Source organism: Pelophylax lessonae (genome assembly GCF_965119305.1).
Source record: "Pelophylax lessonae genome assembly, chromosome: 12".
Lineage (NCBI taxonomy): Eukaryota > Metazoa > Chordata > Amphibia > Anura > Ranidae > Pelophylax > Pelophylax lessonae.
Genome location: NC_138779.1, coordinates 187719824 through 187736302, shown reverse-complemented (window position 1 = coordinate 187736302; position 16479 = coordinate 187719824). Strand labels below are relative to the sequence as shown.

The 16479-nt window shown below is 43.7% G+C and overlaps 1 protein-coding gene across 1 annotated transcript in view; it reads right to left on the bottom strand.

Moving 5' to 3' along the window:
* LOC309568697 (uncharacterized protein) overlaps nt 1–16479 on the bottom strand; it is a 91413-nt gene that overhangs the window by 24568 nt on the left and 50366 nt on the right. The window contains exon 2 of the mRNA XM_082274440.1: nt 8220–8291. Coding sequence (XP_082130566.1) covers nt 8220–8291 — 72 coding nt within the window. The remainder of the gene's footprint in view (nt 1–8219; nt 8292–16479) is intronic.

The following is a 16479-nucleotide window of genomic DNA, read 5'->3' as shown; positions in this document are numbered from 1 at the left end:
TAACAGTCTATGCAGATGATAGTGAATAGATAGATACAGATAGTCTTGGTAATTGCCGTAGATGACAGTAGGAGATTGGTTAGTAAGAATCCCTTGCGGGGTACTTATCACTTAGATAGGTTTAGGAGTAACAGTGTCCATTGGAGAGGGGTGATCCCGTAGCGAGATACGGATCACCAGCGAGGTTTCCGGCTTCAGTTCAGCAAGGGAGAATGTCAGCAGCTCCGACTTCACAGGAGTAGGTGCGGTGAACATGCGGTTTGAACGAGCGATGAGTGAGAGCAAACCGGCGATTGAAATAGCCGCTCATAGCGGCGCTCGGCAATGATGTCATCCGGTCTTAAAGGTATATGCGTCCCTTGTTACACAAGATGGGACGCAATTAGGAGAGGAGAAATATGGAGACAAGGGTACCAGAGGTACCAGAACATTACAGTACCCCCCCCCTTAAGGCCGGCTCCGGAAGGCCTCTAGAACTGGTTTTCCCGGATATTTCAAGTGGAAATTGCGAATCAGTCTAGGGGCATGTATATCGGAGGTATCCAGCCAGGTGTCATCCTGGGGCCCATAGTTCTTCCATCGTACAAGATACTGGAGTCTTCTTCTATTAAAACGGGAATCCAAAATTTATTTTATCTCAAATTCTTCTCCGCCCTCCACTTGTACAGGAGGTGGAGGTGAGATAGTAGGCCTTATTCCTTGGTTAGGAACATGGGGCTTCAGTAGAGACACATGGAAGACAGGATGTATCTTAAGGTCTGCTGGCAATGTGAGTTGTACTGCAGCTTTTCCAATAAGCTTCTCTATTGGAAAAGGTCCCAGAAATAGAGGTCCAAGTTTTTTACTAGGGATTTTTAGTCTCAGATTTTTTGTAGAAAGCCAAACAAGATCCCCAATGGCATATTGGGGAGAGGGTTTCCTACGGAGGTCGTAGTACTTTTTTTGTTGGCTATGAGCATGGGATATGGTATTGTTGAGTAATCCCAGAGAATCCTTTATCTGGGCAAGATAATCAGATGCCACTGGATTACTTGATGGCAAGATACGTGGAGGAAGGAGTGTGGGATGAAACCCATAATTCAGGTAAAACGGACTTTGCTTAGTAGTGCTATGAGTAGCGTTGTTATAGGCGAATTCCGCCAGCGGGAGGAGATCTGCCCAATCGTCCTGTAGATACGAAGTATAGCAACGCAGGTACTGTTCAATGCACTGGTTAACTCTCTCTGTCTGTCCGTTGGTCTGAGGGTGGTAGGGAGAAGTAAGGTTACGCTCTATTCACAGTATCTGACATAGAGCTAGCCAAAACTTTGAGATGAATTGTGAACCACGGTCAGACAGCAGTGTTTTTGGAATACCATGTAACTTAAAGACATGTTTCACAAGTAATTCCGCAGTTTGTTTGGATGAAGGTAGTTTTCGGATAGGAGTGAAATGTGCCATCTTGGTCAGATGGTCCACTGACACCAAGATGGTGTTGAATCCTTTGGAAGGTGGTAGTTCCACTATGAAGTCTAAGGATACCACTTCCCACGGAACCTGGGGTATCGGTAAACTACAAAGTAACCCCGATGGTTTCGTGTTGTCAATTTTAGACCTTGCACAGATATCACAAGATGAAACAAACTTTTTTACGGTTGTCTTCATGTCTGGCCACCAAAATTGCCTAGTGAGTAGATTGAGAGTTTTAGTCATACCCATATGTCCTGCCATAGGTACATCATGCGACAATTCTAAGATCTTGGTTCGCATAGTAGGGGGTATGTATAATTTATCGTTGTAGTAGAGGAAGCCTTCTGCGTCAGTAGTTAGTTGTGGTGGAGGTGAATCCAATCCTATGCTGTGCAAAATCTCCTCCTTCAGGGAGCGAACGACTCCGATAATACGTTCAAGTGGTATTATAGGAACTGAGGGAACCTCAGTACAATCTTTCTCGGCTAGTCGCGAGAGTGCATCCGCTTTTTTATTTTTGTCTGCGGGCGTGTAAGTCACTAAAAAATTAAATCTCAGAAAGAATAACGACCACCGTACCTGCCGGTGGGAAAGAGTTCTATTAGTCTGAAGGTATTGAAGGTTTTTGTGATCAGTATATATCAGAATTGGCAATTGAGTGCCCTCAAGTAGATGTCGCCAATTCTCTAACGCCAGTTTTATTGCTAATAACTCCTTCTCACCTACTGGGTAGTTCACCTCGGGGCTACTTAATGACTTTGAAAAGAAAGCAACTGGGTGAAGAGGTGAGGTGTTTGTTGGTCGTTGTGAGAGAACTGCTCCTACTGCCATGTTAGACGCATCTACCTCCAAGATGTATTGAAGGGATGGGTCTGGATGGCATAGTATGGGGCAGTAGTAAAGCTTGATTTCAGTAGAGAGAATGCTCCATTTGCTTCTTTTGACCAATTAAATGGTTTCTTCATGCTTGTAAGTTGTGTGAGAGGTTTCACAATCGCAGAGAAGTTCTTAATGAATTTCCTATAGTAATTAGAGAATCCTAGGAACCTTTGTAATGCTTTGCGAGTGGTTGGCACAGGCCAATCCAGAATGCAGGATATTTTGCTCATGTCCATTTTGATTCCACTTTTAGATATAATATACCCTAGGAATAGTACTTCCTCTTTATGAAACAAACATTTCTTTGATTTAACATATAAGTTATGTGCAAGTAGTCTTGACAACACAAGTCTCACATGTTTTATGTGTTCAGGTAAGGAATGAGAATAGATAAGTATATCGTCCAAATATATTACCACACAAACATCAAGCAAGTCTCGGAATATCTCATTTATAAACCGTTGGAAGGCTGCAGGAGCATTACATAGCCCAAATGGCATTACAAGGTACTCAAACAGTCCGTATCTGGTTCTGAATGCCGTCTTCCATTTATCCCCTTTACGGATTCAAATTAAATTGTATGCCCCTTTTAGGTCCAATTTTGAAAAGAAAGAAGCCCCACGCACCTGTTCGATAAGTTCAGGAATAAGGGGTAAAGAGTAACGATCCTTTATTGTGATGGCATTTAATTGTCTGAAATCAATGATAGGCCTAAGGCTAGAGTCCTTATTGCGGACGAAGAAGAGCCCAGCAGCAGTGGAGGAAGTAGAAGGTCGGATGAATCCTTTTGCCAAGTTCTCATCCAGATACTCCTTAAGATGAGAGAGTTCATCCTGTGAGAGAGGATAAACATGTCCGAAAGGCAACTTGCTATTAGGGAGTAAATCGATACAACAATCATAGTCCCTATGGGGAGGTAGCATTTGAGCGTTTTTCTCAAGGAAAACCTCTGATAAATCTTGATAACACTTAGGAATAATGTCATCCGGCAGTACAGACAGGATCCTATCATGTGTGGGGAGGTTACACGTCGTCTCACAATAGTGAGAAGAGAAGGCTAACGTTCTTGTTTTCCAATCGATGATTGGTTGATGTATGTGTAACCAGGGAAGTCCCAAAATGATTGGAAAATGTGGTGAAGTTAATACATCAAAGGTGGTGGTCTCCACATGAGACTCGTCAGCAGTTACAAGAAGTGCCTGTGTCTGACTGGTGATAGGACCAGAGGATAGAGGGGTACCGTTAATAAAACTAACGGAGACAGGTTTGGGTTTTGAAACAATAGGTATTTTATTAAGGGAGACAAAACAAATGTCAATGTAGTTTCCACAAGATCCGGTGTCAATCATAGCCTTGGTGGTGATCCTAGTTTGGTCCCACTGCAATGTTAATTGAACAAAAAGATAGGGATTAGAAAAGGAAGTTGTGAGTCCCCCTAGCAAGACATTTGAACACTCACCCTCTTTTCTGCGGACAAGAGGACAGCCGTTTACCAAATGATTCGGGGATGCGCAGTACATGCAAAGATGTTCGGTTTTCCTCCTGGCACGTTCAGAAAGGGTCAGAGGTGGACGTATCATTCCTACTTCCATAGGAGTAGGGTCAGCAGGCAACATCCGAGAAGGACTGAAAAATGGTGAGCCCATCTTCTCAGCCTTTCTTTCTCGTAGTCGTCTGTCAATATTGATACTGGTCTGTATCAGTCCCTCTAGAGTGCCAGGTAAATCCGCTCGGGCGAGCTCGTCTTTAACGGCCTCAGATAGGCCGAGTCTAAACTGCGTTCGCAAAGATGTGTCGTTCCACCCTGAATCAGGGGACCATCTTTTAAAATTCGCCACGAAATCTTCAACAGGTCTCCTTCCTTGTTTTAAGGCCCGTAATTGGGTGTCAGCGGTACTCTGCTTGTTGGGGTCTTCATATAAACTAGCAAGTTGTGCTAGAAATAAGGGATAAGAATTAAGGAGTGGATCATCCTTTTCAAAGAGAGCATCTGCCCAGGCCCGGGGTTCACCCGTTAAATAGGAGATGATGGTACAAACCTTAATTTGGTCAGTGGTGTAGGTTAGAGGTTTTAACAAAAAAAACAATCGACATGCGTTTTTAAATTCACGGAATTTGCTCCGATCACCAGAAAACACTATAGGAGGGTTTATCTTAGGCTCACGGGGCTGAGCAGCAGGAGGCTGTGTGAGACGGCCAAGCTGCTGTCTCAAGGTCTGATTTTCATTTTGTACCTCTGTTAGGGCAAGGATCAATGCATCTACTTGCTGTTTTAATTGTAGTACATGAGTGGATAATTCTGCTGAATCCATGTTTTTTTTAAAGGCTCGTTCAATCTGTAACGCTCATGCGTTTTTGTTAGTGGATGGATTTACAGCTGCAGAATTATTACACTCAGTAGCCTTGTAGAGAATCTGTTGAACAAACATATCCAACTCTCAGGACTTCATCACCGTGTACAGCCTGTTATATACCATATATATATTAATAGATGTTAATGGAGGGATAGAATATATGAGGATATATAGATGAGAGACAGGCTATTGTATGGTGAGCACTAGAAGTAGTATTAGGAGAGTTGCAGGTGATGGTAAAGCAGATAGGTTCTGATGTCAAGTATAGTGCAGATGGTAAGAGGACACAGATGGAGTATACTTAGACAGAGTAACCTAGTGCAAGGATAGTTGAAGGTAGTCCCAAGAGCTAACAGTCTATGCAGATGATAGTGAATAGATAGATACAGATAGTCTTGGTAATTGCCGTAGATGACAGTAGGAGATTGGTTAGTAAGAATCCCCTGCGGGGTACTTATCATTTAGATAGGTTTAGGAGTAACAGTGTCCATTGGAGAGGGGTGATCCCGTAGCGAGATACGGATCACCAGCGAGGTTTCCGGCTTCAGTTCAGCAAGGGAGAATGTCAGCAGCTCCGACTTCACAGGAGTAGGTGCGGTGAACATGCGGTTTGAACGAGCGATGAGTGAGAGCAAACTGGCGATTGAAATAGCCGCTCATAGCGGCGCTCGGCAATGATGTCATTCGGTCTTAAAGGTATATGCGTCCCTTGTTACACAAGATGGGACGCAATTAGGAGAGGAGAAATATGGAGACAAGGGTACCAGAGGTACCAGAACATTACAATGACCAGCATTCATGCTGTCAATTTTTGCTTGCAAGTTTTATTAGCTCAGAGCCCAGGAGAAAGAGGTATAGGGTTTACGACATACTCAGATAGTGATAAAAATCCATCCCTCCCCAGGCCTCTGAGGAAGAGGCTTAGCCTCGAAACGCGTGAGAAATTTCCAGCCATCAAAGACGGTTCACCTTCCGTTTCTGACGCTGACGGCAACCTATCATTGAAATATGCTTTCACCAAGAACTTGTTTGTGAGTATTTTATCATTTCATTTAATAAAGCCTTTTATGCAGGATAATGCATTAGGCCGGTGCACCCTTGTGTTTGTTTTTTGTTTGCAGCACTTTAAGTTAGTAGGAAAATGGCTAACTGTCTTCTGTCTCTCCCTCCATCTGGATTTATTGTTACTTATTAGAATGGGATCTCTGAAGTCACCATCTCCATGGGCACAGCTCTCCCGGGTTCTCCAGGGTGATAGCCAAACTTCCAAGGAACTCTTAAGGCCCGTACACACGATGAGAAAATCTGAAGGGGAATATCGTCCGACGACCAATCTGCCGATTTTTGGATTGTTAGTATGGTGCTTTCGACAGCCGACTTCCGACTTTTCGGCCGAAAAAATCCTGATGTGCAGGCTATAAAATTTTTATCATCTGTCAACACAACGTCCGGTTTTCGTCTCATTAGTACAGTTTTCGACGGAAAAAAATCATAAGAGCAAGACTAGGCATGCTCAGAGACGAAAGAACACATACAAAACAATCCAACACATGACATCACTTCTGAAGTAGAATTCTGTCGTACGTAAATATTCATATGAAAATAACCTCTTCACTTTCCACATCAGACTAGCATGCCACAAAAAACGGATGACAGATCGTTCGATAATCTGATCATGTGTATGGGGCTTTAGTCTGACTAAAAGTCCTTTCGCATCCCGCCATAGTCCCCACCTCCATAAGGGACAAGACATTTACGTAGGCTTTTCTGGGTGCAAGTGGATCTCTCTCCAGCCTCTGACCCTGCCCTGGGCCTTCACTTCCTGGCTACATATGCATAGGTGTGGGGTGATTGGCTCCCATGCCTTAACTGCCTTAACTGCACTAGGGCGCTTGCCAACCTGGCTTATAACTGGGCACTACCTCACTCAGGACATCACTACAGGAGGACACTAAATAAAAGGCAATATAGTGTCTGATTGCACCTGTTGACACTATCTTCTGTAATTAGACACTATTCTGAAACAGAGCCACCTAGTGGCAGATTAGCTAACTGCCTTGTAACCACTTTATGCCCCAAGACAGCTACAGCGTGGGCCTAAAATGCCAGGAGCATGTACCTGGATATCCTCCTGTTCTCGCTCTTTCCACATGTCCCCTGAGGCACGTGGACGGCACGCTCTGTGGTTGCCGATCCCGACCCTTTACCAAGTGATCAGCTGTCAGCCAGTGACAGCTGATCACCTGATGTAAACCGGAGCCAGTCATGGGCTTTTTTTCCCCATCATGCTGACAGCATTAGGAGAGAAAAATAAAGCCAATCACTGGCTTCTGTAAGAGGGAAATCAGTCCCACACTGTCCCCACCAGTGCCACCTACCAGTGCCCACAGGTGCCATCTACCAGTGCCCATCAGTACTGCTAATTGGTGCCCACCAGTGCCACCTATCAGTGCCTATTAGTGCTGCCAATCAGTGCCCATCAGTGCCACCTATCGGTGCAGCCTCATCAGTTCCTCCTGATCAGTGCTCACCAGTGCCGCCTCATTATTTATTATTATTATTATTATTATACAGGATTTATATAGCGCCAACAGTTTGCGCAGCGCATTACAATTTGAGGGAAGACAATACAGTTACAATACAGTTCAATACAGGAGGAACTAGAGGGCCCTGCTCGTTAGAGCTTACAATCTAGAAGGGAGGGTAAAGTGAAACAAAAGGCAATAACCGTGGGGGATGGGTTGATGGAGAAAATGGAGGTACAATTATTAGGGGCTAGTAGGATAGGCTTCTTTGAAAAGGAGGGTTTTCAGAGATCGCCTAAAAGCTAATAGAGTGGGAGATAATCGCACAGATAAGGGTAAGGAGTTCCATAGGATTGGAGAGGCTCATCAGTGCCCATTAGTACAGCCTATCAGTTCCCATCAGTGCCACTTATCAGTGCCCATCAGTGCAGCCTATCAGTGCCCTTCAGTGCAGCCTCATCAGAGCGCATCAATGAAGGAGAAAATTTACCTGTTTGGAAAATTTTATAACAAACTATGAAAATGTAGTTTTTTCCCGTTGTCAAATGTCAAATGGGTACAGTGTAACATGACAGCACAATTGACATTGAAAGTGTGACAGTGCTGAAAGCTGAAAATTGGCCTGGTCAGGAAGGGGGTATATGTGCACAGTAAGCAAGTCGTGTAACTCTTTACTAGCCACCTTCCTATCTTCAAGGCCTTAGCATAGGCCGGTTTTCAATTCCCTGGGACTGGATTCTGAAAATGATGAGTCCTCACCCAGGCAGCAGGCCTGGAATGCAAACCAGGCTCCTCACAGTGGACCTCTTTTCTAGGCAAAAAGACAGGGTCTCTGGGCTCATATCCTCTCCGGGCAAAGTCTGAGAAGTAAAGACCCTTCTAGAAGGGCTATTTATGCAGCATAAACTTCCATTGTCTTAAGAGAGTCTAGCTCTTGAATCTGAACCGAAGTCATGTGGGATAACCTGATCATATTTTATATTAAAAATGTTTTTCTTTCAACCATCCTTACCTCCAACAACCAAGGCCTGAACGGGGAACTTCCAGATGTCTAGCATTTTAGCGATATCACAGAGGTGCCAACCTAGGTCAAAAAGAACACAAGAAGAATTACAATTTGCAGAGTGCGAAGAGCTAATTACCTCTCTATGAAAATATTTCACACTTCCAGCTTTTTCTCTTATCAGCCTGATGGTGAGAATGTGACTTACACTCTATAAATAGAGACATCCCGTCTCTAAATCCTTAGAATGTGATATGTTTGGCCCCAGCAGTGAAGTACACCAGGTATCGAGAGGCTACATTTCAAAGCTGGATATACTTGAGTGTTTGTAATAAAGATAATAACATGCTCCTAATGAAGTTTGGCAGTTATTTTTTTCCCTTATTATGAAAGTCTTCGAGTATTTTGGAGGATTTAAAGGAATCTTGCCATTATGTAAGAATTTGTGCACCTTATTCCTGGAGAACATCACTACTTATCTGTACCAGTTTCCCTATGAGGGTGCCTGTGCTGACAGGCTTTTGTTAAAGTGTTACTAAACCTACAACAGTAAAATTAGTCCGTATATGCAGTAAAGCATGCTTGGTATACTCACTGCGGAACCTAAGAGGGTAATCCTCTGCATTCCCCCCTCAGTATTATCTCTTGTATCTCTTGAACCTGCCTCTTAGATTGTAAGCTCTAACGAGCAGGGCCCTCTGATTCCTACTTTATTAAAGTGTATTGTAGTTGAACTGTCTACCCTCAAGTGCATAAACTGTCACCTCTGATCGTCTCCTTCTTCTACTGACTCCAATATATCTCCTGATTAGGGATGGGCTCAGGCGTGTTCTGATCGTAGTCCCAACCCACCTGAGAAATCCCGCCAGGAAGCCAACACTGCACACCGCCAATCAAATGCAGTGAGGCATTTCCCGGCCCGCAGTTGCACATACACACGCTGCCTATGATTGGCGGTGTGCAGTGCCGACTTCCTGGCAGGATTGCTCAGGTAGGTTGGGACTATGATCCAAACACGCCTGACCCAATCCCTATTCTTGATTTTTACAGAGCCAGGGGACAGGCTGCACATGCTCAGTTTGGTGTGTATTGCTAGAGAGTTTTTTATTTTTGTCTTTGGAAAGTACAGGGCCAATCAGCACTGTCCAGACAGAAGGTCAGGGGTCCTGCAACTTCATAGGACAGTCAGAGGAGAATGAAAACTCATCTTACAAGCTTTAACCAGACACTGACAGAAGTCATAAGACTGCTATATACTGCTAATGATATTTAGCAGTTTATATTTACTAAAATAATTGCATTTCCATGTTCCGTGTACTGTGGGAGACCAAATATGTGAATGCAGGTTCCTGGGTTTAGTAACACATTAATTTCAAATGGGTCCTTTATTCCCATACAAGTCTATGATGTGACAATGGCACTCTTAGCCTTACCAAGCACAAAAATTTACCAGCTTGTGGGGAAACAATCAAAGACCAGCAGGCTGAGAGTGGCCTTCAATAGGGTTGGTTAATCCATTACACACACAAATAATATGTGTCACCACATGTTTTAACAGAAACAAGCACAGCACACAGTATCTACTGCAATAATTCTGACCTTAAAAGAGGAAGTAAACCCTCCTCTGCAACTTGTACCTATAGGTAAGCCTATGATAAGGCTTACCTATAGGTACTGTAAATATCTCCTAAACATGTACCGTTTAGGAGATATTTAGCTTGCATGCAGCCAGTGACGTCACTGGCGCATGCGCTCTGAAGGAACAGCGGCTTGTGCCGTTCCTTCAGAGCCCAGTGCCGTGAAAGTCGGCTCCCGCGCGCACGCGCGGGAGTGACGTCACCGCGGCTCCAGCCAATCAGATGGCCGGATGCCGCAAACGCGGAAGAAGAGCGGCCGAACATGTCGCCTGTGAGGGAGGTGAGTGAGTGGCACTGCGGAGCTTCGTTCTAAGGTAAGTATTTCATAATGAGCTAGTATGCGATGCATACTAGTTCATTATGTGTTTTTCTTTCAGGTGTTTATTTAAAAAAAAAAAAAATTCTGAGGTTTACAACCTCTTTAAGGCATATCTGCAATAGCCACTTTGACTCCAGGCAGGTATTAAAACTAGTTTAAATATGGTAGTGTTCTTTGAAGAGGCAATAGGTTCTTTAGTTCTAGATTTAAAAAAATACCTAGATTGCTGCAGTACCGATCCCAGCTGCAGCTGTCCCCACCACCTGTAAGACCGAGAAAGGAGTGACCAAATACAACTGATCACTCAGCTCTCGGTCTTTAGCATGCAGAGAGATGGGGATATCAGTCTCCAGCTTTCTGCCCCTCCAGCACTCACTGGGGCGCTGGGCTGTGGAGGGAGCTTGCTGAGAGGCTGAGCCGGGTGCTGGTCCAGGCTTCTGGGTAGATCCAAACAATATGGTCGGGATCTTTTCAGAGCCTGGGCTGGGTCTGTGACGTCAGATGACTGCGGGCTTCAGCCTGCTGTTGGCTGAAAACGGGTCACAGGAGTGCAGAACTAACTGAACTCCTGTGACCCACAGGAGAAGTATAGCCAAAAAAGCTTTGGTCATACTTCTCCTTTAAAGCGGAGTTCCACCCTGAAATTTTTTTTTTCATTATCCGCTTGCTTTAATTTATGTGAAAAAGAATTGGATTATTTAAATATTTTTTTGTTTCACTTACCTTCTTTTTAATGAAAATATACTTAACTTCCGTCCTCTTCCTCCCTCTGTGGCCGCGGCCCCCGACGTCACTTCCTCCTTGCGTTGACTCCTGGGAGATGAGCGTCATCGATCCCAGGAGTCAATGCGCCTGCATCGGCCCTGCTCGTCACCTCCGGTGCGGGCGCGTCATTCCCTGCTAAACAGCTTCTGGGCATGCCCAGAAGCTATGCAGGGATGACATGCCTGCACCGGAAGTGACGAGCAGGGCATTCTGGAACTCCGACGTCACCGAAGAGGACGTTCTGGCTTCAGCTGCCCACACCTGAGATGGCAGCGCTGGAGAAGACATTTTCAAGGTAAGTATTTCTTCTAAAAGGTAAGTGAAAGGGGACAGTTCAGAGGCTATCGTTGCTTAAATGCACTAGTCCAGACTGTCCCCGGGGTATTTTTATCTAAAAAAAAAATTCTAGGGTGGAACTCCGCTTTAAGTTCTAATTTAGAGCATTTAGAGAATCAACTGAATTACTTTTTAAATGTTTTAATGGAGAAAAAAGATGCAAAAAAGACCTCAAAAAAGGTGTGTGGGGATTCAGTGGACCGTCTTATGATACTAGTTTTTCTATTATAATATTTATTACCACATGTTACAGTCTGATAACCAATGATTATCAATGATGACAAGCACATCATCTCAATTTGACTAAAGTTAAATATGATATGACTTTGATGGTGATTCTCTGTAGAATATGAAAGTATCTAATTTGCCTCCTGCATCTTGTAATATAGGGATATTTGGTATTAAAATGATTGTAACTCTTTTCAGGTAGGTGCTGGTTAATGACTTATTTTTATCAGATTTATGAAATATGACTGGTTTTGGAGATTTTGAGTTGTATGCAAGCGTATTTTCTGGTCAGGTGAAGCCAGACTTCAAAATGCAAATTGGTTCTAACTGCCTGTTAGCTATTTAACACAATAGCATACCAGGGGATTTTTCAACAACTCTTTTATGATAGGTTTATGAAAAGGTTTCTGGTTTTCAGTGTTCTGCTTACTGGACTTTGCTAATGACTAATATAAGTGGCACTTCACAATTTAAAATTGCCTATACCTAAGCTTTGCAGGCCTTCTAAACCACATTTACTTAAGCCCCGTACACACGCAACGATTATCGGCCGACCGATTGTCCGTCTTTTGTCCAGAGTGGTGTCTGTTGGTTGGAATGTGCCTAGACTGCACACGAATTTTCTCGCCCCAACAAAATTCTACTTCAGAAGTGATGTCATGTGTTGGTTTGCTTTCTTTGTGTTCTTTCTTCACTGAGCATGCCCAGATTGCTCCTCAGATTTTTCCCTGTCGAAATCTGTACTGACTGCACGAAAATCGACCGTTGTGTTGACAGCCAAAAAAAATTTTATAGTCTGTACACCAGATTTTTTTCGGCCGAAAAGTCGGAGTCGGTTGTCGGAAGCATCATACTAACAAGTCGAAAATCGGCAGATCGGAGGTTGGCCGAAAATTCCCTGCCAATTTCGACTCGTGTGTACGGGGCTTTAGCCCCCTGCCTTGCTTGAGCGGTCTCAATAGACTTCATGATATTGCTAGGCTTTTACAATTTTTCTGCTAAATTTATGGAGATTTATTATAATCTATTCCGTCTTACGATTTGGTAAGAAAGCTGCCAACAGAAAGTTGTTCAGTCTTAAGATTTTGTCACTGAATTATGAACTTTGAAAAAAGAACTCCTTTTTTCCTGTCTTTTACGCAGTTTGGTGTTCCTCAGACCTCATTATTATCACATACGGGAATGTAAAACCTGCCTAAACATGGTCAACTACAGTTCAGAAGGTCAACTACTGATGAATTTTTGAATAATCTCAGAAGTGTCTCAAACTGCTGTGAAACTGATCCAATCAAACAAGAGCCGTTTACAAACTTTAAAACAATTACATTTTGAAATCTTGACGTTTACAGATAAATTGCACATCCCGTAGATATGGCTACTGTAGAAAGTGTAGGTTTTTGAGGAGCCAGGTATCATTTATAGGGATGTTCAAAGATTCTAAATAACAGTTGAGCATGTTGCACCTAAATCTTCACAGACTATATGCTAGCACTGCCATGATAACAGACTAGCAATGCAGTGACTTAGTTATTGATTCCAACCAATAGAAAAATTGATATTCAAATACATTTAAAACCTGCATAGGCAGAAGCCTAAACCCACAGTTGATCCAAAGGAAGGCAAAAAAAAAAACCCTAAGGCCCTGTTTACAACTGAGCGTTTTTCAGCTCGTAAAACACTCATCTGTAAAGTCTCAAAACGTCCAACAAGCAAAATCCCATTCATTTCAATGACCCCTGTTCACATATGAGCATTTTGTCGCCTGAAGCCAAACGCCTGAAGCTCAAAAAAGTACATGAGCTTCTTTTGTGGCAGATTGCAAGCGTTTTTGTTAGATGTCAATGCCTGCCTCCAAACACCTGCCAAAAACGCCTGAAAAAAGCCCAAAAAAAGCCTGAAAACTATACGCTCAGGTGTGAATGCAGCCTAAAGCCTTGTACACACGCGTCGAAATTCGGCAGGGAATTTTCGTCCGACGACCGATCTGCCGATTTTCAGCTTGTAGTATGATGCTTCCGGCAACCGACTCCGACTTTTTGGCCGAAAAAAATCTGGTGTGCAGGCTATAAAATTTTTGTCTGCCGTCAAAACACAGCCGGTTTTCGTGCAGTCAGTACAGGTTTCGAAAGGGAAAAATCTGATGAGCAAGTCTGGGCATGCTCAGAGAAGAAAGAACACAAAGAAAGCAAACCAACACATGACATCACTTCTGAAGTAGAATTTTGTCAGGCGAGAAAATTTGTGTGCAGTCTAGGCACATTCCAACCAACAGACACCACTCTGGACAAAAGACGGCCGATAATCGTTGCGTGTGTACTAGGCTTTAGGCTCCATTCACACCTGAGCACATACCTGAGCACATCCTGCGAAAGCAACCAAAGAGTTTTTTAAGGGAAAGAAGGGGAATGTTATGCAATGGCCAAGTCAATCACCTGACCTGAATCCGATTGAGCATGCATTTCACTTGCTGAAGATAAAACTGAAGGGAAAATGCCCCATGAACAAGCAGGAACTGAAGACAGTTGCAGTAGAGGCCTGGCAGAGCATCACCAGGGATGAAACCCAGCGTCTGGTGATGTCTATGTGTTCCAGACTTCAGGCTGTAATTGACTGCAAAGGATATGCAACCAAGTATTAAAAAGTGAAAGTTTGATTTATGATTGTTAATCTGTCCCATTACTTTTGGTCCCATAAAAAGTGGGAGGCACATATACAAACTGTTGTAATTCCTACACCGCTCACCTGATTTGGATGTAAATACCCTCAAATTAAAGCTGAAAGTCTGCAGTTAAAGCACATCTTGTCTGTTTCATTTCAAATCCATTGTGGCGTTGTATAGAGCCAAAAAGATTAGAATTGTGGCGATGTTCCAATATTTTTGGACCTGACTTTATTTGAACACTTTTATTTTTATCATTGTGTATTCTGTTTTCACTGTTTTATTGGTACTAGGCACTTTATTTGACTCACATGACTTTATATGACAGCGTCTTACTTTACTAGCTATTTTATTGTTTTGATTGTGTGCACAACACTTTACGGGGCAGCAGTTATTTGATAGATTCAACACTCTTACAGGGTTGGTGCCTTCGACTCACACAAAAGATGTAACACAACTGTTTACATTTGCCTGCCCATAGACTAACATTGAGCTTCTGTTGAGATCCACGTGAAAAATTGACAGGCAGATCTGATTGGAATGCTTGTCTAAAGAACCCTCATAAAGCATGGTTGAGTTTGCTTCAACAGGGAAAAAATTCCCTCCTGGTCTCCTAGGAAAATCATATAGTCCCTGGATCACAATCTATCGCAGGGGTGGGCACACTTGGCCCCCTAGCTGTTGCAGAACTACAAATACCAACCCACCTCTGTCACTGAGAGTCTTGAAATGCCTCTCAGGACTTGTAGTTCCGCAACAGCTGGAGGATTGAAGGGCGCCTACCCCTTGTCTATGGTGTTATTACTTATGAAGCCATGTATAGTCTGTGCATTAAGAAATATATCCAGCTTTAGAAAAAAAAGTAACCAAGCTGGCTGAATCTAGCTCATGAGGAAGTCTTTTCCACTTCCTTAGCAGGACCGGGACAAGGGGTAGGCAGAGGCCCTAGGCACTGTGATATCATATGAGGTAGGGGGGCACCACAAGGAGATTGGGGGGAGGGGATTTGTGCTGGGAGGGGGGGATTTGAGGTGAGGGGGGGAGAAGATGTCAGGACAAGTCTGATCATTGGAGGAGAGCACACTGCATTCCCAGCACAGCTAGAAAACTGACCACGCTGTGTTCCGTGTGGTCAGTGTTTAACCACTTTACCACCGGAGGATTTTGCTGTCTTACGTCCAGGCCACTTTTTGCGATTCGGCGCTGTGCGACTTTAACTGACAATCGCGCGGTTGTACGACGCCGTACCCAAACAAAATTTACGTCCTTTTTTTCCCACAAACAGAGCTTTCTTTTGGTGGTATTTGATCACCTGTGCGATTTTTACTTTTTGCGCTATAAACAAAAAAAGAGCGTTTATTTTGAAAAAATAACAATATTTTTAACATTTTTTTATATGAAATCCCCCCCCAAAAAAATGTAAAAATCAAAATTTTTTTAAATTTTTGGCCAATTTGTTTTCTGCTACCTATGTTTGGTAAAAATAATGACAATAAGCCTATTTTGATTGGTTTGCGCAAAATTTATTGCGTTTACTAACTAAGGGAAAGATTTCTGTCATTTTTGGTGTTTTTTTTTCTAACGAGTAATGGCGGCGATTTGCGATTTTTTTTGCAGGACTGCGACATTGCGGCGGACAGATCGGACCCTTGACTGACATTTTTGACACTTTTGGGGGTACCAGTGACATTACTGCAGTAATCAGTGCTATATATATGCACTGTTACTGTAAAAATGACACTGGCAGTGAAGGGGTTAATTTTATTGGAGAGGGAGGGGTTAATGTATGCCTGGTGCTTACTGACGTGTGGGGGGGGGAGGTGACTGAGTGAGTCAGGGACAGATTGGATGTTCAGCTATGCTGAACACTGCGATCTGTCCCTCCCTGTCATTTAGGAGATCCGCCTGCTCTGTTTACACAAGCGGGCGGATCTCCAAACTAGATTCCCCGACGATCGGGGAAGAGCAGCGGCGATCGCCGCCACTCCTCCCCTGGCCCGACTCCCGCTGTGAATGAAAACAGCGGGAGCGCGCCTCCGGTGGCGCGCGCGCGCCGCCTACAAGGGGAGGAGTCCAGCGACGTAGGTCTACGTCGCTGGACGGAATCGTGCCACTTTGCCGCAGTACGGTCAACGTGACCGGTCGGCAAGTGGTTAAGCAGAGGGACTGTGAGGAACACCAGGGATTTCACATAAAAGGAAGCAATACAAAGAGAACAGAAGACTTTCTCATACAAGTATATGGTATAGCAGGCACATATCGGGAATGTAAAATGTTGAGGCAACAAACACTTTAGGGGGAAAAATATTCTGTGCTGCAAAATCC